At 39.0% G+C, this 21215-nt stretch overlaps 2 protein-coding genes across 9 annotated transcripts in view; one reads left to right on the forward strand and one right to left on the reverse strand.

The window, feature by feature from the left end:
• Nucleotides 1-21215, reverse strand: part of ODF2L (outer dense fiber of sperm tails 2 like) — a 179576-nt gene that overhangs the window by 40408 nt on the left and 117953 nt on the right. For 4 of the 6 annotated variants that reach the window (XM_077905302.1, XM_077905301.1, XM_077905306.1 and 1 more), the window contains one exon: nucleotides 1809-1994. The gene's annotated coding sequence lies outside the window, so the exon portion shown is untranslated. Of the gene's footprint in view, nucleotides 1-1804; nucleotides 1995-7288; nucleotides 7491-21215 lie in introns of those variants that run through there. The other 2 variants (XM_077905305.1, XM_077905300.1) reach the window with 2 other exon arrangements.
• The window catches only part of CLCA2 (chloride channel accessory 2), a 39514-nt gene continuing 30959 nt past the window's right edge, over nucleotides 12661-21215 (forward strand). For 2 of the 3 annotated variants that reach the window (XM_077905295.1, XM_077905296.1), the window contains exons 1-4: nucleotides 12663-13023; nucleotides 13901-14038; nucleotides 17303-17453; nucleotides 20698-20806. In XM_077905295.1, the coding sequence (XP_077761421.1) occupies nucleotides 12814-13023; nucleotides 13901-14038; nucleotides 17303-17453; nucleotides 20698-20806 (608 nt within the window). In that variant the 5' untranslated portion in view covers nucleotides 12663-12813. Of the gene's footprint in view, nucleotides 13024-13900; nucleotides 14039-17302; nucleotides 17454-20697; nucleotides 20807-21215 lie in introns of all 3 variants that reach the window. The other variant, XM_077905297.1, reaches the window with a different exon arrangement.

Raw genomic sequence — 21215 nt, forward strand, 5'->3', positions numbered from 1 at the left:
AGCATGAGCAGGAGGAGAAGCAGGAGAAGCAGACTCCCTGCTGAGCAGAGAGTCCTATGCAGGGCTCCATCCTACCACTCCAATATCATGACCTGAGTCAAAGGAAGACCCTTAACTGACTGAGCCACCTAGAGCCACCCTGTATGATCCATCTTGTATTCATTTTTTTATAAGGAATGAAGCAGGTATCAAGGTTTACTTCATTTTATATAGATTTCCAGTTGTTCTACCATCATTTATTTGAAAGACTTTCACATTGAATTAATTTATTACTTTTACTGAAAATGATTAGACCTTTCATATGCAAGTCTACTTATGGACCTTCCATTCTGTTTTAATAATGGATAATCTAAACAGATGCCAGCATTATATTCTGTTAATTACTGTAGTTTTATCTAAGTCTTATAATTAGGTAGACTCCATTTACTGTAAAGGTGGTTGTCAACAGGGTCACAGGGTAAGTCAAAGACTGAGCAAAGTCTTGGGGAACAGAAAGGCATCATTTTTCCTAGAGAGAAAATGAGTGTCTTAGTTTAGGCTCCTATGACTAAAGTACCATTAACAGGGTGGCTTAAACAGCATAAAGTTATTGCTCACAGTTCTGGAGTCAAAGAAGTCCAAGATCAAGACAAGCTCTCTCATGTCTCTTCTTACAAGGACACTAATCCCATAATGAGGGCTCCACCTTCATGACCTAATTATCCCCACAGGTCTCACCCTCAAATACCATCACAACCGAGATTAGGGTTTTAAAATATGAATTTGGGGAGAACATAACCATTTAGTCTGTAGGAGTGGGCGACATGTTACCTATTGTTGAAAGAAGTCCTTACCAGAAACCACTGAGACAGGCAACTGCTCCAGTTCTGCATTAACTCACTAAACCATTGTAGGTTGGGCTGGACATAAGTGTGGGGTGAGGTTGAAATGGGTTGTTATAACAACCGTGGTTAACAGCAAAAGCTTTGGAACCATACCAACCTGTATTCATGTTTTCTAGCTACAAGTCTTGGGCAAGTTACTTCTCTAAGCTGTGTTTTTCTTAAAAAAAAAAACAAAAAAAACAAAAAAAAAAAAACTAAACTAAAGAATAATTCTACCTGTCTGATACGATTGTTGTGATGATTAAGGTCATAATTGTACAACACATAGCTCTGATTAAATCCTAAGTGTCCTATAGGTGGAAAGTATTAGTAAACAATAGTTGTTTTAAGGTGTAAATCACATGATATAAAATAAAAAATGATTATTTCTCACTTATGACTTTTTTTTTTTAGGGAAGTTTTAGGTTCACACCTAAACTGAGGGGAAGATTCAAAGACATGCCATATAGTTCTGGTCCACACACATACATAGTCTCCCCCACTATCAACATCTCCCACAAAACAGAACTTTTGTTACAATTGATGAAGCTGATTTGACACATCATTATCACCCAGAGTCCATACTTTATATTAGGGTTCACTCTTGGTGTTGCATATTCTATGACTTTGGACAAGGGCATAATGACATTGTATTCACTATTACAGCATCATAAAGAGTATTTTCACTGCCCTAAAAATTCTCTGTGCTCTGCCTTTTCATCTCTCCCTTTCCCCAAAACCTTTGCAACCACTGATTTTTTTTACTCTCTCTATAGTTTTGCCTTTGCCAGCATGTCATATAATTGAAATCATACAGTATGTGTCGTTTTCAGGTTGGTTTCTTTTACTTGGTAGCATGCATCCATGTTTTCCATGGCTTGCTATCTCATTTCCATAGTATTCCATTGTCTAGATGTACCATAGTTTATTTATCCACTCACCTACCAAAAAACATCTCACTTGCTTCCAGGTTTAGGCAATTTAAGGCTGCTATAAACATCTGCATGGATGTTTTATGTGGACATATGTTTTCAATTCCTTTAGGTAAATACCAAGGAGTGGGATTGCTGGAGCTGATTATCTGTTTTCATCCAGATATTTTCCACAGAATTTGAGGCTTCGGACATGAGCCTTAAAAAAAAAATAGTAGCATATGTGAATCTACTTTTCCTTCTAAACTATAAATGATTCCAGTAATTACCACAACCTGCAAAAATCTAGAATGTTTGACCAGTTAAATAAACACTGTCAAATTCAACCCAAGTTGTAGCATATGTTCAGTATTTACTCTCAATAGAATAATTTCGTGTATGGAACATTTAATATATAGACAATTTTTAAATAAAAAATTTGTTTTAATATCATGCAGAAAATAACATTGCTTACCCTTATGTTGTAGGATAAGTATCCTATCTTATGAACACCATCATTTCTTTGACTGACCAAAGGAAAAATGATGCATGAGTATGAAATTTCCTTTTTAAAATATATTATTGTTTGGCTCTGATTACATAGTAAAGACTTTAAGAATAAACATAAGCAATTTAGTCTCATGGCATAAAGATGTGTGGTCATAGAGAGGATAGACACTTTTATTATTCTTGTATTGTTTGAAAATCTATTATAACTACAAGCTTATTTGAGAGTTAGTTAACTATTTAAAGAACACCCAATTGCACAGCAAGGGAAACCATCAGTAACCAAAAAATGCAACCTAGTGAATGGGAAAAGTTATTTGTAAATGGTATAGTCAATAAGAGGTTAACATCCAAAATATACAAAGACACAATTCAACACCAAAAGCCAAACAACCTGATTTAAAAATGGGCAGAGCTGAATAAACATTTTACAAAGAAGATACACAGCTGGCCAATAGACACATGAAGAGATGCTCAACATCACTAATCATCAGGGAAGTGCACCGTGAAATATCACTTCATATCTCTCAGAATGGGTACTATCAAAAATATAAGAAATAGGTGTTGTAAAGGATGTGGAGAAAAGGGAACCCTCATACACTGCTGGTGGGAATGTAAATTGGTGCAACCACTGTGTAAAACAGTATGGTTGTTTCTCAAAAAATTAATAATGGAAATACCATATGGAACTACCATATGGTAGTAATTCTTCTACTGGGCATTTACCCAGAGAAAATGAAAACACCAATCAAAAAGATACATGCATCTCTATGTTTATTGCAGAATTATTTGCAATAGCCAAGATACGGAAGCAACACAAGTGTTTGTCAATAGATGGGTGGACATAGTGCTACACACACACACACATACACACACACAGGAATAGTAAACAGCCATAAAAAAATAATGAGATCTTGCCATTGGTGACAACATAGCTGGACCTAGAGAATATTATCCTAAGTGAAATAAGTCAGAGAAGACAAATACAGTAGCATTTCATTTATATGTGAAATCTAAAAAACAAAACAAATAAACAAAGGAAAAAACAGACTCCCAGAGAGCAAAGGAGTGGTTACCTGAGAGGTGGTGAGTGGCAGGAAGGGTGAAAAAGACAGAGGAGATTAAGTTCAAACTTCCAGTTATAAAATGAATAAATCATAGGGATTAATAGTACAGCATAGGGAATATAGGCAATAGTATTGTAATAATGGTATGGTGACAGATGGTGACTACACTTATGAACATTGGGTAACATATAGAATTGTCAAATCAATATGTTGTACACCTGAAAATAATGTAACACTGTATGTGTTATATTTCAATAATACAGCCATAAATAATGGTGGTTATATTTCTATTTTTTAAATAGAAAAAACCCCACAAAAATATAAAGAACACTCTGAAAATGATAAATGTCAATTATGAAGAAAAATATTATAAGAAAACAGAATGTGATCCTTAGAGAAACAGAAGATTAATAATGCAGAGATACAATATGAAATTGGGATATTAGCACATTAGGGTTTAGTATATACTTCGAGAAAAACTTAAAGCTAAAGGATGAGCTTTGTTTCTTTCTTTTTTTTTTTAAGGATTTATTTATTTATTTATTTATTTGAGAGAGCACAAGTAGGAGGGGCAGAGAAAGAGGGAGAGAGAGAATCCCAAGCATATTCCGTGCTGTGCATGGAGCTGGACATGGGACTTGAACCCAAGACCCTGAGATCATGTCCTGAGCAGAAACCAAGAGTCAGATTCTTAACCAAATGAGCCACCCAGGTGCCCCTGCTGTTTGATTTTTTGAAAATTATTTTCTTTTAGGGGTGCCCGGGTGGTTCAATTGGTCGAGCAGCTGATTCTTGATATTGGCTCAGGTTATGATCTCAGAGTTGTGGGATTAAGCCCCACCTTGGGCTCTGTGCTCAGCTTGGAGTCTGCTGCTTCAGGCTCTCTCTCCCTCTCCTTCCAGCTTGCATACACACTCTCTCTCTCTCCCTCTCTCTCTCCCTCTCTCTCAAATAAATAAATACAATCTTAAAAAAAATATTTCTTTTAGGTTTGTTTACTTTGGATGGCCTTTTTTCAATGGGCCTTTGTTCCCTAGTTTATTGAAGTTCAGCATGACCCTTCTGTATGGAAGAGTAAGTTGCTTGGTCAAAATTCTACCTAGAATATTAAAATTATATTAATTTTTTTCATCAAAATATCACACAGTTTATATATTAAACCATTATATATATGTTTCCAAATATTGATTGGCACTTTTTAGAAATTATGAATGCTATCTTTTGAAGTGCCTTTATCAGTTGTAACAGTCTGGGCTGCAGGTAATACCGAACTAATGATGGCTTAACGATACATCTCACTTCACATATTAAGATGTCTGGAGTTAGGCATTTGCCAAGTTGGCAAAGCTGTCACCAGTGCCATCAGGGGCACAGGCTCTTTCTACCTTTCAGCTTTATTAACTTTTACTTTTTTGGCTGCCCTCCTCACCTAAAGGCCATAGAGATTCCTTCAGCTTCTGGCACCCTAATAGGAAAAAAGGGTGGGATTTTCCTAGATATGTTTGTTGTTGTTTTTGCCAGGGAGGAAAATGCCATCTGTAAACAATGTCAACATCACCATCTCTATCTCCTCCACCTCCCTCCTGCTAGCAGACTAATCCTTAGGTTCTTGGCTTGAGTCGGGTCACAGAGTTGTGCCCCAATATGAAGGAGGCTTGGAAGAATGAGAATCAGATATTTTTACCTCTGTCACAGAAGACAGGATCTTCCAGCAAGAAAGGGAAGGAGGCAAACCACTAGCTACGCAACTAAAAGTGTCTAAGCAGGTGCCACACACACTAAAGAAAGGCCATAAATTAATACAGTTAATTAATAATTTTACATTTATTAAACTCTTACTGTGATATGAATCCAATTTTAATCACATGTACTACTTAAATTTTACAACAATTTTACAAATGCAGAAAGTGAGACATGGAGATATTAAATAACTTACCTAAGGCCACACAGTTAGTAAAAGGCAGAGCTGGGATTTCAATCTAGTTAGTCTAACATCAAAGCCAAAAATTTAACCATTTACTTACTGCTTATACATGATCATTATAGTACAAGCTTAAAGGTGAATGCCAAAAAAAAAAAAAAAAAAAAGTGTATAATTGAAAACAGAAGTGGTAGAAAATTTTATTCTTTGACTCTGGGATTTTTACTATTTTGGCTTTACCCCCTGCTTAGTAAGTAATTCACAGTGTGACTCATTGCTATAACCTATATTATAACTCACCAAGTGGAGATAAAACATGTATATGACATAATGACATTTAGGATAAATTATGACACTAAAAAATTCATTCTTTTATTCTTCTTTGAAAAAGATAAAATGCTTACCAACAGTTTCTTTCTTTTTTTTTAAAGATTATTTATTTATTCATAGAGACATACACAGAGAGAGAGAGAGAGAGAGAGAGAGAGGCAGAGGAAGAAGCAGGCTCCATGCAGGGAGCCCAACGTGGGACTCGATCCAGAGTCTCCAGGATCACGCCCTGGACTGCAGGCAGCGCAAAACCGCTGCGCCACCGGGGCTGCCCCCAACAGTTTCTTTTAAAAAAATTGTCAGTTGCTTATAACCATTGCTTTTAAAATATTCTTTAAATTTTTATACTATGAACATCTGATCTTAGCTAAAATGTATCATCCATTGTATATTTTTAGTTCTTTAAATGATTGTATTTTTAGTAACCAATTATGGCATTATATTAAAGAATTGATTGATTTTTCCTTTTCCCTAGTTATGTGACTCTAAAGAGACCCTACTCAAAAAAAGGAAAAATATTACTTTCTAATAGAGAAAAAAAATTAAAACATCTACGTAGTAAAAGGCATATAGCATCTAATCATTTCTTTAAAAGTTGCTCCCTATTCTTTTTGGAGGAGAATAGATAAAGGCAGAAGACAAAGTATTCAAATGGGAGACTTAATTTGTAAGTAATAAGGAAAACGGAAGGACATCAAAGATGGTCTCAGTTTAAGCAGAGCATTTACTGGGATTTTCTAGCAAGCCACAGCCAAAATTCTTGATACAAATATGCAGGTTATTTAAGAAAACAGGGATCAAAGTAGGGTGCTAGGCACTTGGGGATACGGGAAGAACCCTGAGACCTTAGCTATGCCCATTTAATTAAAGGGAAAAAAACTTAATAACTTTAGGGAATAGAAATGACATGTCGTAAGAAAAAGAATGGGAGAATAAATATTTTAACTTCTAATTTAGAGAAGAAATAGAAATGAGCTGAAGCGGCTTTTGAAGTCATCCGGGAAGATGAGTGACTAAGCCAGAAGAATCTTTAAAAACCCTGGTTGGCCAGGATCCCTCCTGGGGAGAACACTTTATAACTGTCTGAGGTTGGAGGGGAGCCCTTCTAATATTCCCATGTTGCCTAGTTTCTGAGTTGTGCTGAGGACCTTGAGGAGCAGAGCACTGGCTCTGTATGGGGCCAGGAAGGGATTTTATTTTGTTGGTGGTAGTTAGTTGGTTGCTTTCACTGTTGAAAGTAAGGAGAGGGAAAGGAGGAGAGATTACAATCCCTCAGGATAGAAAGGCACTGAAACCCCTGGCAGGGGTGGGGGGTGGGGCTGGGGACCTCCACATTTGTGAAAAATTATTTCAAGAATGCTGATCCCTGGGGCACCTGGGTGGCTCAGGCAGTTAAGCAATCTGCCTTTAGCTCAGGTCATGATCCCAGGGTCCTGGGACCGAGGCCCTCCTAGGGCTCTCTGCTCAGCAGGGAGTCTGCTTCTCCCTCTCCTTCTATACTCTCTGTCTGTCTCTCTCTCCTGCACTGTCTCTCTCTCTCTCTCTCTCTCAAGTAAATAAATAAATAAATAAATAAATCTTTTAAAAAATAAACATCTTGCTTTATTTTTTTGGTAACACAAATCCTTCTCTGGTTCCACCTACGAACTCTTCAATTAAGTCGAAATTGCTCACAAATAAGATACGTACCTGTTTCTTTGGAAAACTCATAACGCTGTAGTTGGAACATGCGGCAAAGCATAGGTGCAGCCCGTGTGGAACGAGGACACAGGAATTTTAAGAAATCAAGTGTGCAGGCAGGTGCCAAAATCTAGGAAGGGGACCTGTCTCCCACAGGTCATGGAGTTGACATAGATAAAAACCAGCCGTACGTATGGCTCTGAGGGGGTCCCAGCTGACAACAAGAGATAACTAATAATACATGTAGCTACTGTTTATGGAGCACCTGTGGACAAAGCATCAAGACCACAGCCTTATGTTGTAAACCTGGGCTATATTTTTTGTATCATTTGACTACAGATAACTTCAGATTATTTTCATGTCATTGCTTCTCATTTTATCTCTTAGCATTATACTTGGTATTTCTTGGCAGGCAAAGTATTCCTTGAGTCTTCTCTCAATAAGCTTACAAGCTGAAAGGCTTTGTATTTCACTTTAACAGCAAAAAATATTCAGTGGAGAGGAGAAAGGAAATGACTAGAAAGCTGAAGGAAGGCTAAAGGGAACAACCAAGAGTGTTGTTTGAGCTCTGTATTCTGATGCTGTTTCTTTACAAAGAATATTTAAACAATGCTGTCACCATAAAAATACATAATTAACACACTGTTTTAAATATCCGTAAAGACTACATAGGCTGTCTCTGTCGCGTAAGAGCTGTAATCACAAAGTAAATCCCTGGATATTCCCCAGGAGACTACTCCAAGTGCGGACCAAGGACCAGCAGCCTCAGCATCACCTGGGAACTTGGTATACATGCCGAATGTTGGCCTCACCTTGACCTACAGGGTTGGAATCAAATTTGAAAAGATGATTCTTAGGTACACTAAAGTTTGAAAAGTACTACTCTAAATAGCTTTTGGTGTACTCTGGGAGAGAGGTCTGTACAGGTCAACTCTTTGCTGGGAGCTTTGCCTGGAGATTCAGAGCCCCAGGTACTTGCCCTCTGAGAACAGAAGGGGGAGCCCTAATCCCCCAAATGCCACATCTTTCAACTGGTTGCAGCTATCCTGTTCTTTGCAGGCCTGGCGGGGTGAAATGGGACTATTAGAAACAGCACAAGGAGAGGAAGGAAAACTGAAAGACCTGCAGCCCCTTGCTGGGATTCGGGGCAGCAAGGGAATCTGGCAATACCTTAGAGCTTCCCAGATGGACAGAATCAGAGCAGAAAGAAAACAGGATGGGAGACTAGGGAAGAACTATGTAGTCTTTGTGCTTCTGCTTTTATTTGTCATTCTCTGAGTCTCCCTGATTATTTTTCATCCCTTTAAAAAAATTTCCACTACATGTCTGCTTTCTGCTTTTGTTCTTCCCTGGAAAATAATGATAATAATAATGATAATATTTTACATCCACATGATGCTATATACTATCTGGTACATAATAGATATAAGAGTATTTCATAGAACACAATTTTATACGTGTTTTACAAGTGAGAAATAGTCTATACCTTTTCTCCCATATTCTTTATTAGGTTATCTTAAAAAGTAGCTCTTGTTTTCCATTCATTTTTGCAAATTTTAGAGGTTTTTTTTTTTTTTTTTTTTTTCATGCACAGAGTCATCTGCAGAGTTCCTGGCATAGTGAGGATGGGGAGGAGGCTTAATAGCAAAAGTCTGGGGGGTGAAAGACTGCATAGGAAGAATTTTAAAAAGTGTAAGAGCTTCATGCTCTGACATGGTGATGACTCAACAAAACACAAATGATTTCCCGGGCTCTATCTGAATCATCCACTTCACTCATTTGCTTTGAAAATGAATATAAGTTTGAAGACAATGGGAAAAGGGAGGCATGAAATGTACAATCTGAGTCCCTGGCAAACTGTGTTTTATTCAAATTCTTAGTCTTTATAATTTGTTTCACTTCTATTTTGATTTATTTCATAAATATTGCAAAACCAAAGTGATCCATAAGCTTTGTAGCCATGCCACAGAGTGAACTTTCCTGTTCTAAATGAGATTGCTAAAGAGTTCAAACAGAAGCTTGAGAAGAAATAATTCAAAACTTCCTTGGACTCCTCAAGATGTCAGATCACCTGATTGCTCTGACACTAACTGCATATTTTACTCACTTTGACTGTGGTCTCTACCTGCAGACTGCATGAAAATAAAAAGGCCTTCTGGGGCCAAAAAGAATTTCAAATTCAGACAAAGAACAAAAGATGTGCTTTAGATTCTTCAGTTACTGAAACTGAATAACTTATTTTCTTGAAAGCAAATAGAAAACAGAGCAGATTCCTAGAATTTCTTCAACTTGAAATAAATGCCTGAACATTGTATTCCCATTTTTCTTCACTTTAGGTATATTTCATTTTTGGATGTCATAAAATCCATAGACATGTGCAGTGTGTATTTTTTGAATGAAAGGATAAATTGTGGGGGGTTTTTGTTGACAAAGTCACACTTTTATCAGAAGTGGACACTCCACTCAGGAATGACTTTAAAGTCATTTAGCCAAGTCAGACTTTAAGAGCTTTTTACTTTTGTCTCCTGTGGGGTCAGCCTGGTCAGAGAGCAGAAGGCAGTAAGAAGAGATCTTTAGCTGGCCTGGCCCCAGGCCTACTTGCTCAGCAAAACAGAAGTGGGAAAAAAGGCTTTCAGGAGTGAATATGATACCCCAGACATGATCAGAGAATGAGTCTGTGACCAGAGTCTTGTAGGGACAGATGATGAAAGTGGATGCCAGGCAAGTGGCCAGACCTGGGGATTGGATTCTAAAACCAAGGAAGAAGAAAGCAGGTAGACAGGAATGGATGTCCTATCTGGCCTCTCAACCTAGGAGGAGCAAAACATACTCCTGATGTACTTGTTCAGGTGAAATTGGACAAGAGTGTTCACATATGGCTGCTCTTTATAGAGCCACGTACAATCCCTAGCCAACATTCCACTCCACATGCTACCGGAGGCATTGCAACTGTTGTTAAGAACAAGTGGAGAGAGGCCTTACATGCAAGCCCTCAAGAGCCCCTCAGCCGAAGAACAACTCACACAAATGTGCACGATGGCAAGAAGAAACTCTTCTCCGATTGTCAGTGGAGAGCTACTCTCAGTATGACTTACAGGCTTAGTTTTTGAACATATTGTTTTACTGATGCCATAATGTTTTTCTTAATAGCACACGAGATTGGCATAAGAAAGTAAACTGCCAAGAAAAGTTGAAAGTGAAGTTCATTGTTCTGCTCAATGAGTCACAGTTACAAGCAAAGCCTTCAGAGTCACCACACCTCTGGGCTAGCACTCTGTAACACAGTGAGAGCCAGGGGCTAAAAACCCATGGCTGAGAACCAGTCTGGAAAGACAAGACAGCTAAGCTGACCCCTGAGCTGTGGAGTGAGCACCTGTGGCAGCCTTGTGGCTACCAGAGACATTCCATTCTCCTACACACCCTCGGGGGAGTACCAGTTCCCCAGTGCCTTCTGACAAGACTGAGCAAGAAGAAAACTGCTTTAGAACAGAAGAGATACATTTTAAAAGATACTTTTAAAGTTGGGGGGTGCATTTTCATACTATAATCCAGGGCTCTTCTGTAATCTAGCTTTTATTTCCTTCTCCTGATTTCATTCACTCAACAAGTATTTACTGAGAGTTTCCTGAGCTAGGTGCTAAGGAGGTAGTGATAAAAACAGACAGAGTTAAGGCACCTGGGTGGCTCAGTGGTTAAGCATCTGCCTTGGGCTCAGGGCATGATCCCGGGGTGCTGGGATCAAGTCCCACATTGGGCTCCCTGGGCTCCTTGTGGAGAGCTTGCTCTCCTTCTGCCTATGTCCCCAGCCTTTCTCTGTGTCTCTCATGAATGAATAAAAAAATAAAATCTTTAAAACAAAACAGACAGGGTAAGGCCTCTTCTCTCATGTGCCCTTCACTAGAAGCAGAAAACCAATTACACAAAATGAATGTGACACCGTAACCATGATCACACTTCAAAGGAGAGGTATCTGATGCTATGAAAGCATGGAAAGGGGGATTTGACCTAATTAGAAAGCTCAACTCAGGCTTCCAGGCCAGAACTTGAATTTGAAGGAAAAGCAAGTGAAAAAGCCAGAGAAGAGGTTCCACATAGAGGGACAGCAAGAGAAATATTTCTTCGATATCCCTCAATGTTGCAGCTCTTACCACTTTATTTCCAGTTCCCTGAGAATGCGAGACAAGGTGATATGGTGAAAAAGAAAGGAATTGGGAGCCAGTGGGCCTCATTCTAGCACTATGACAATGCTCGTACAGCCTTGAATGAGTTTATTTAGATTTTCTGAGCCTTAGTTTTGTCAACCATAAAACAAGTATGATAAAACTCATCACAGGCCTGGGTGGCTCAGCGGTTTAGCGCCTGCCTTCAGCCCAGGGCCTGATCCGGGAGACCCAGGATCAAGTCCCACATCAGGCTCCCTGCATGGAGCCTGCTTCTCCCTCTGCCTGTGTCTCTGTCTGTCTCTCGGTTTGTCTCTCATGAATAAATAAGTAAAATCTTAAAAAAAAAAACCATCACACAATAAAAGTTAGTTCCTTCATCCATTGGCTAATTTTTGATCTTTCTGAGCCTCAGCGTCTTCACTGAAAAATAGAAGTAAGAATTATGCCTGCATCAGAGTTGATATTTAAATGGTTCATTTGCAAACTCTAAAGAATTAGGTAGTTACCAGGTACTATTAATCAGTTGTAAAATATTTGTGGTGCCTACTATGTACCAGACCTGTGATAGGTCCTTGAAAAATGGAAGGTAGACTGAAGCACAGCCTTGCCCTTAGGAGAGAGTTGCTGAAAGAGAAATTTATTCTTTCCCCTGGTCCAGGGAGAAAAGGCAGTAAGGGCAGAGGAAAAGGCCTCTGTGGTCTGCACAGGCATCTAAGTTCCTGGCACTTGGCCCTCCCTGGGGGACATCTGATACCTTCCCCTCTGCCATCAGCTGAGAGTTTGCCCAGACGACCTGACCCAGGGACAGACCTGCAGGATGGATTTCCAAATATTCCAAATAAGCACACAGGGAATCTTACAACAGTGCTCGCTTCGGCAGCACATATACTAAAATTGGAATCTTACAACAAACAAAAAATGACTTGAGTGCAGTAGAAAAGTTGTTAGGCCAACCGATGAGGAAGAGGTTGTCACGAATGAGAAGGGTCACGACAGATTTCTGTGTTTTGCTGAAAGTGGAGTGAATAATCCAGATTCTCCGATTTTCAGCCCAGCCAGCCAGGCCTCTCTGCCTTTCTCTTTTGAGCTCCTTTTGTCTTATTTCCCTCTTCCTTCTGAGAAGATATACTGAATAAGGAGTAATTTCTTGCCTAACCATGATTCAAAAGGAAGCTCAGCCACAGAACAGGCAAGTGTGGGGTTGCCTAGAAAAAAAGGACATGTAGAGGCAGGTCTCAGAGAGATCCACCCAGGTTTTGCAAAAAAAGACACCTCCTTCACCACAAGTTCTAAGACCTTCCAAGTTCAGGAAGAAAGTATCAGCTTCCCCATTGATAACCAAGTGCAATGTACCCAGCAGGACCAGTGTGAATGAACTGGAGGCTTCTCTACAACATGACCCATAGGGACAATGTGGATCCCGTTGGCAGCCTGAAGTTTGTGACTCTCTTGGTGGCCCTAATTCCAGAACTCTTATTCCTGGGAGCTGGAGTGAAGCTTCAGGACAATGGGTATGATGGATTACTCATTGCAATCAATCCTCAGGTATCTGAAGATCAGAACCTCATCCCAAACATTAAGGTAAGTGACAAGTGTGAAGTCAATACCATTATCCTATTAGGACAGGACTGTATAGCCTTCTTTAAAGAGCTAACACCTTTGCCTGGTCTATATTTGAATAGTAAAGATGCCAGCATTTCTAGTAAGCACCAAAATTATAATTATGGCCAAGCCAGTTTGTTCACTTAATTCTGCACAGTCTTGGCTCATAGTGTTGATTTAGCCCTCCTTGATTTATTCTTGTTGGTGACTACTGCTTTTAGCTTTTTTGTTTTCCTAACATGACTATTTTTGGGGTAGCAGCTTAAAAATCTGGTCTTTGTGGCAATAAAGACCAGATGTTTGACTGATGAATAAGCATGATTGTACTTATCAAAATCAAGTTGTTGGATTCCATCCTGAGGCTGAAAATTCTGACAGAAAGAGAGTCTGGATGGAGTGCTGAAGAGCAAAATTCTTTTCACCTGAATGTTCTATAAAGTAATTGATTATTTTCACCTTAATGTGGTGCAGGAGGATCAGAACCCCATTACTCAAGAACCACTTGTTGGTATTGCTTTTAATAAATCAGTATTGTCATAGGTGTGGTCTCAAACATACTCACAGGAGTGACAGGAAAGAGATTTATTTGATAAAAGCTTAAAAGTCTTTCACAAACCTGGGAAAAATTATAAAGGCAAGCCCAGACTCACTGTTAGTGTCCTAAAATCTCTTCCAGTTAACTATTTGAGGCTTATTTTGCTCCTAAGTTTTCCCAAAGTCCATCTCTAAAAGAAATGGGCTCCTTGAAAATATTTTCATTATCCTTTACTGTTACTTACTCAAGTATCACCAGGAAATCAAAAAACATAAAAGATCTACAAGCACCAAGATAAGCTTTTCTTTTATTTGGTTATAGGAAATGATAACCGAAGCTTCTTTTTACCTATTCAATGCTACCAAGAGAAGAGTGTTTTTCAGAAATATAAAGATTTTAATACCTGCTACATGGAAAGCTAATAATTACAGCAAAGTAAAACAAGAATTATATGAAAAGGTAAGAATTCAGGATTTTCCTAAATGAGCTTAATTCTGGAGAAAAACAACCAATATAAACTCTGTTCAAACTTTAAAAGTGAGGACTTAGGCAAAAACAAGTCATTGATGTTAACATATAACTAATATTGGGAAGGTTGTTATTCACAAGATACATGGAAATAAAATGAGTACAAATTATGGAACAAAAAATACGCAAATGCCATTGCCCAAGTGGCCTCTCAGAAGACCTCCTCACTCTGTAACTTACAGTGTCCTTTCTGAAATTTTTGCTTAAAGACCCAAAGCTGGTTTTATCCTGTTGAGTATGAGCTGTGCGGGGAACAATTCCAATTATGACTACCTTCTTTTCCCATCCTGTCGGGGGCAGTAGACCTGCATGTCCAGGCAGAAACATGCTATAAAAGATGGCTGACTTTTCCTGCCAGGGTGAAAATTAGAATTTCACATGAGCCCAAGTCCAGGACACTGTTTTTGAGGAGTATGGTGATAAGAAGGAAGGCAGAAAGGGGGACACTAAGCGGAGGGGTTAGTTTTTCTTTTCCAACCAAAAAATAACTAAGGACTCTTGTAAGCTGCAGATCATAGTTAAGCATCCACGTCTGCGTGGTATACACAAATGTCAAATACATTTGGCAAATGACTGAAGTCACTGTGAACAAGAACCTGGGCAGCTAGCAGAAGGGGCAGGTGCAGACACATTGAGCACTTAGCTTAGGACTTCAGCAGTGGAGTGGATTCTAGACCTGTAAACCACAGCTCAAACAGAAGGGCTGGGACATATGGTACAGTTTCCCCTTTTCCTCATTTGTGTCATTGGGTATGAAATTTTTTAAGATTATTTTAATTCTTAGCTTTCCGTTGAAGTCCCTCTCTCAGTAATTGAATGGTACAGCAATCTGGATAGCACCCCAGTGTCCTGAAGAAGTTAAAGAGGCTCTTCAAACATTTGATTTATCGCCAGATGAAAGCATTTAGCAATGCTCGGCCATGGAGCTAGGAAAGAGAGGAACTGAGATAAATTGGGAAGATAGTGTTTTGTTTTTGTCTTTAAAATTTGTTTCAGAAAGCGAGAGAGAGCATACAAGCAGAGGGAGGGGCAGAGAGAGAATCTCAAGCCAACTCCCCGTTGAGCATGGAGCCAGGATACAGGGCTCAACTAGGGTCTCCACACGGGGCCTCAATCTCAGACCCTGAGATCATGACCTGAGCCGAAATCAAGAGTCAGATGTTTAATGGACTGAGCTACCCAGGTGCCCCTAGAGAGCCAGCATCTTTTAAAGCTTCCACTAAACACCAGGCATTTTACATATATTGTCTAGTTCTCACACACCTTAAAATTAGTTGCTATTACAAACTATTACCGTATGTTAGGAAACGGAAGCTCGAATAAAGTAAGGATTTTGTCCCAAACAGTAAATTACTGAGCCATGATTTTGATCCATGTCTATTTGCTTCCTAAACCCATGCTCTTTCTGCCAAGCTATGCCATCTCTAGCTATCTATATAGATGGTATTAATCAATTTGATCTTCTGTGAAATAACGAAGTATTGGAGATAATTAGTATCAAAACCAGGTCATACTCCTGATCCTAATGGAGGAGTAGGAAATAAATAATTAAAATAAAAATGATAATATTATTGAACTGAAAGATTAAAGGAAAGAATAAACATTGAGTGCTGTTTATATATCTGTTGGATACCGATTCCTTTAGCCTCATAATATCAATTAAGCAAACAGTGAATGATCCTTATATACAGAGGCCACTGTAGAGGACAAAAAGAGAAGCAAGGTGGTTCTTGTCTGTGTGAATCCATAGTCAAATGCAGATAGGAAACAGGGGAGGGTTGGGAGAGTTAGAAAAAGTAGGTAAGAGCTAGTTTACTATAGTCTATAGTAGAATGGAACCCCAACCTCTTGAGTATTCCATCCCCAGCAGAGCACTCCTTCCTTTTAGCTTCAGAACAAATTTCTAGATGTAGGAATGAGGTTTTGTCCATGTGAAAACTATCCAAGGGCATGACATTTGTAGCCCTTTTGTAAGTGCTACCTTGCAAAGCCCCTGGCTTGAGTTCTTAACTTTCTAAAATAAATGTTAATTATTATAAAAATAATTCACGCTCATTGCAAAAACAAATCAAACACCATAGTAATAATGGAAAACAAAAATGAAAATACTACTCTCCTCTACTCCATGGTGTGCATGCACACACACATAAAACATTACACATATGGTACAGATAGTGCAAGTGTGATGTATATTTATAGGATCATATTAGATCTATAGCTCTAAAATCAACTTTGTTTAGGGGCGCCTGGGTGGCTCAGTCCCTTAAGCATCTGCCTAGGCTCAGGTGGTACTCTTGGGGTCCTGGGATTGAGCCCTGTGTCAGGCTCCCTGCTTAGGAGGGAGTCTGCTTCTTCCTCTTCCCTTCCTCCACTCGTGCTTGCTCTCTCTCTCTCAAATAAATAAAATCTTTAAATAAAATAAAATAATTTCTGTTTAAAAAACAGTTAACCACATACTTCTAAGGGCAAGTCTTGAGACAACATGTTATGTTTCTTCCTAAAAATAAAAGAAACAATGTTGTATATAAAATTGTATTCTCTAGATGGTTATTTGAATAGATATTTTCTTTAGGTTTGGACTGAAACTACTGTTTTATCACTAATAATTGAAATGGCCAGGGTACAAGATGAAATAGAACTTCATTCCAATGATTGTTTGGTGATCTATTTGATAATGGAAATGAAAGGATAAGGCTTAAAACAAACATGTCTTATTGTCCTGTACTGATGAAGTAAGCAACAGAACGCTGCTCACAACAGACTGTAATACTTTACGGTACAGTCTGAGTGACATTCATTGCTCTTAACATTCATCCAAATATTTTTACTATATTTTATAGTGTTTTATAATGTCAGAATTTTACAGTGTTAACTTTTGAGAAGGTTTTAATCTGGAAAATGAGAAGATCAAATGGAAATAATAAAACTCCACGGAAAGTTGCTAAGCTTTTAAAATATTGATGTTTTTGAAAGTGCCAAATAATTTTATTGATATTTAGTTGTGCATGCATTTTAAACTCCATGTATAAGATACACATTTTAAAAAAATCTGTTATTAAATTAGAATACAATTCCTACAGTAAAATGCACAGATCTTAAGAGTACAGTTCAAATTGTTTTAACAAATGTATATGTTTATGTCACCAACATCACAGTTGAGATATAGAGTATTATTAAGCATTTCTCTTAATTCAGGCAAATGTCATAGTGACTGACTGGTATGGGGCACATGGAGATGACCCATACACACTACAATACAGAGGGTGTGGAAAAGAGGGAAAATACATTCATTTCACATCTAACTTTCTACTAAACGATGACTTAACAGCTGGCTATGGACCACGAGGTAAGTGTGACCAATCCAGAAATAAACATTGGGCAATACTATTTACAATATTCTGTGCTTGGTGCTGAAAAGCAACTCAAAGAACTTGAAACCTGCAGAGGACTTACCATCTGGATGGGGAGAGACAGGCTAATGTGCCCATGAAAAGGGAAGAGACAAAGTGAGCCAAAAAAAAAAAAAAAAAAAGGTGGACACCAGATTAGTGGCCCAGACAGTGAGTACTATAAGAATTCAGTGAAAGGAGAGAACATTTTGCACTAAGGGTGCTCAGAAAAGGCCCACCCAGGAGAGGCTCTTCAAGTTTAATATGTTGATAAGTGGAAAGATGAGAGAGAACAGTGCAGAGTATGAATAAACAGTGGCAGCAGAGGCATCCAGAGCATATTTGAGAGATGGGAGTGGTAGCTGCTGTGATGGTGCAGAGAGACTGTGAGGAGCGAAGTAGTGGAAAAACATGCTGAAATGCACGTGGGGATGGGTGATGGGGAGCCTCAACTGCCCAAATTAGCGAGTCACCACTGAAGGCTTATGGGCACAGGAGAGAAATCAATATAAAAGTGTTTTCAGAAGATGAATCTGGCTGTAGAATAATGATAATCTGGCTCCCTCAAATCAATGAGAGGGAAAGTGAGTATCAAGAGAATAACTAGAAGTCCAAGCAGGAGACAATAGACTTGAATAAGAATAGGGGCAGTGAGATGGGGACAGGAAAAGGTGTTGAGAACAATGAGGTTTTTTTTTTTTAAAAGATTTTATTTTTTATTTATTTATTTATTTATTTATTTATTTATTTATTTATTTATTTCTGAGAAAGAGTGAATGAGAAAGAAAGAGAGAGAGCACGAGCAGGGGCAGAGGGAGAAACAGACTCCCTGATGTGGGGCTCAATCCCATCATGACCTGAGCTGAAAGCAGATACTTAACTGACTGAACCACAATGAGAATTTTCTATGTGCCGGGTGCTGTGCTTTTTGTTTTTCAAATGTTACCTAATTTAATCCTAACAACTCTAAATCTTGGGAGATATTCTCCAGAGGGTAAAAAGAGAAATAGAGGTCACACTACTACAGAGTGAAAGGCAAGAGGGGAGGGGTGTGTGGCAGCATTAAGAAGCACAGCAGGTTTATGTCAGAGGTAGAAGGGACATCCACAGGTTGTTGATTGAGGGGAGCAGCCGACTGTTCTGGCGGAAAGGCTCAGCCTGTGATGGATGTGGGCGGCTGGAGTTTGGGAGAGAAGTCAGGGTCATAGATTTGGAGACTGGTGTTTAGTGGATGAATGTGAGGGAGAAACTGTACAGAGAACAGATCAACAGCTCAAAGGCTAACTATCCCATGCTTAATTTTTAGTTTTTCATATTAACATACAATAGTGCCTTTCAAATGATGTTTTCACTTTTAACTGCCATTTAAATCTACATAGATGTTGTTATCATCTATATGGATAGCAAGAACTAGGGCAACACACTGTACAAAACACTTTATAAAACACTTTTTCTTTTTTTAAGATTTCATTTTATTCGACACAGAGAGAGAAAAAGAGAGCACAGCAGGGGGCATGGCAGGCAGAGGGAAAGGGAGAAGCAGGCTCCCCACCGAGCAGGGAGTCCAATGTGGGAACCAATCCCGGAACACTGGGATCATGACCTGAGCCGAAGGCAGATGTTGAACAGACTGAGCCACCCAGGCACCCCTATAAAACACTTTTTATAAAAACATCTTTTTCCCAGTAACTATGGGATGCTGATAATCTCTGCCAAATAGATGACCTCACCAGCACTTCTAAATTGCATGAGTAGGCACAAACTTTCCCTTAATACCTTCAACTTATTTCCCCTCCCTTCTTTGTCCCACGTTGCAAAACTTGCACAATAAGCTGCAGCCTCAGTCAGCTCTTCAAACACTTGCTCTCAGAACTTAAAAGAATTCAGAAAAAAAGGAAAAGTGCACTTTGGGAGAGGGGTTAATCTTGAAAGCTTTTACTAGGGAATAGTTTTGATCAGAACACTGAAGGAAATGCAAGATTTAGAGAAGTAGAGATAAAGATATAAGGGATTTGATGCTGAGGATTGGCGTTTCCCTGACCCAAGAGTTGGAGACAAAAATATAAACGTGGAGAATCAGAGATAAAATAACAGAGAAAGGATGATTTTTTAAAAAAGATTTTATTTATCTATTCATAGAGATGCAGAGAGAGAGAGAGAAGCAGAGACACAGGCAGAGGGAGAAGCAGGCTCCATGCAGAGAGCCTGACATGGGACTCAATCCAGGGTCTCCAGATCATGCCGTGGGCTGCAGGCGGTGCTAAACGGCTGCGCCACCGGGGCTGCCCAGAAAGGATGATTTGAACTGGAGAGGAGGTTTAGGATCTTTTGTACTCCTTTGTCCCTCTCTGGCCCCAGGGTTTCAATCATTGCTCTAGAAAGGAGGATAATGTACAAGAAAAAAGTAGGCATGTGTGGATAACACAGACTAAAGAAGAGCAAATCTTTGTTTACATGTTTGGCATCTTAGTCTTTTTGGGGCTGCTATAACAGAATACCATAGACTGAGTGCCTTTTACACAACAGAAATTTATTTCTCACGGTTCAGGAGGCTGGGAAGTCCAAGATTGAGGCAATGGAAGATTTGGTGTCTAGTACCCACTTCCTGGTACATAGACAACCATTTAATGGCCTGTGTTCTTACATGGTGGGAAGAGGAGGGAGCTCTCTGGGATCTCTTTATAAGGGCACTAATCCTATTCATAAGGGCCTCACCTTTGTGACCTAATCACTTCCTGAAGGCTCCACTTCCTAATACCATCACATGGACCATTAGGATTTCAACATACAAATCTGGGGGGGACATAAGCATTCAGTCCACTCTACTTAGATATACTTCTTTCTCTTTCCCCAAATCTAGAAATGGTAGGCCTGTAAGAAGCTACATAGAAACATGCTACACAGCTTCACTGGAGAAATGAGACAATGTGGGACTCATCACTAGTTTCAAATAGGGCGTGCGCCAAGTAAATCAATCACTAGTTTGCATTTACAGGACTAAATGTATTTTCAGACTGCCTCTTATATGATGGTGGGGGTAAAGCAGGAGATGGGAATAGGTCAGGAAGAGAAAAGTGGGAGGATTACACTTCAACCCTATGTAGTGAGTATATATAGTCAAGTGATATTACATCTTCACTGGTTAGCAAAGCCCACTGCTGAGATTTCAGGAACTCAAAACAAAAAATCTCTCTTCCACAGGTAGAGTATTTGTCCATGAATGGGCCCATCTCCGTTGGGGTTTGTTTGATGAATATAACGATGAGAAACCTTTCTATATAAATGGACAAAATCAAGTTAAAGTAACAAGGTTGGTACTTTTTCTGTTTAAAATTTTTTTTTCTTTTGACTCTGACATAAAGCAGCTAATGGCAGCTAAAACCTAACTTGCAAGGAAGAAATACTTTCATTTTACAATTTTATTTCATTTTTTAAAAGTTGATAAATGTTTATGTGGTTCAAATATGAAAACAGGGATGCCTGGGTGGGTCAGCCATTGAGCATCTGCCTTCACAGCTCAGGGCATGATCCCATGTTCCCGGGATTGAGTCCCGCATCGGGCTCTGTCATAGAGCCTGCTTCTCCCTCTGTCTCTGTCTCTGCCTCTCTCTCTGTGTCTCTCATGAATAAATAAATAAAATCTTTAAAAAAATATATGAAAACAATATAAAAAGTTAACTCTAAGATATCTTGTTCCCACCCTTGTCTTCACCCATTTC

Source organism: Canis aureus, chromosome 8 (genome assembly GCF_053574225.1).
Source record: "Canis aureus isolate CA01 chromosome 8, VMU_Caureus_v.1.0, whole genome shotgun sequence".
Classification (NCBI taxonomy): Eukaryota; Metazoa; Chordata; class Mammalia; order Carnivora; family Canidae; genus Canis; species Canis aureus.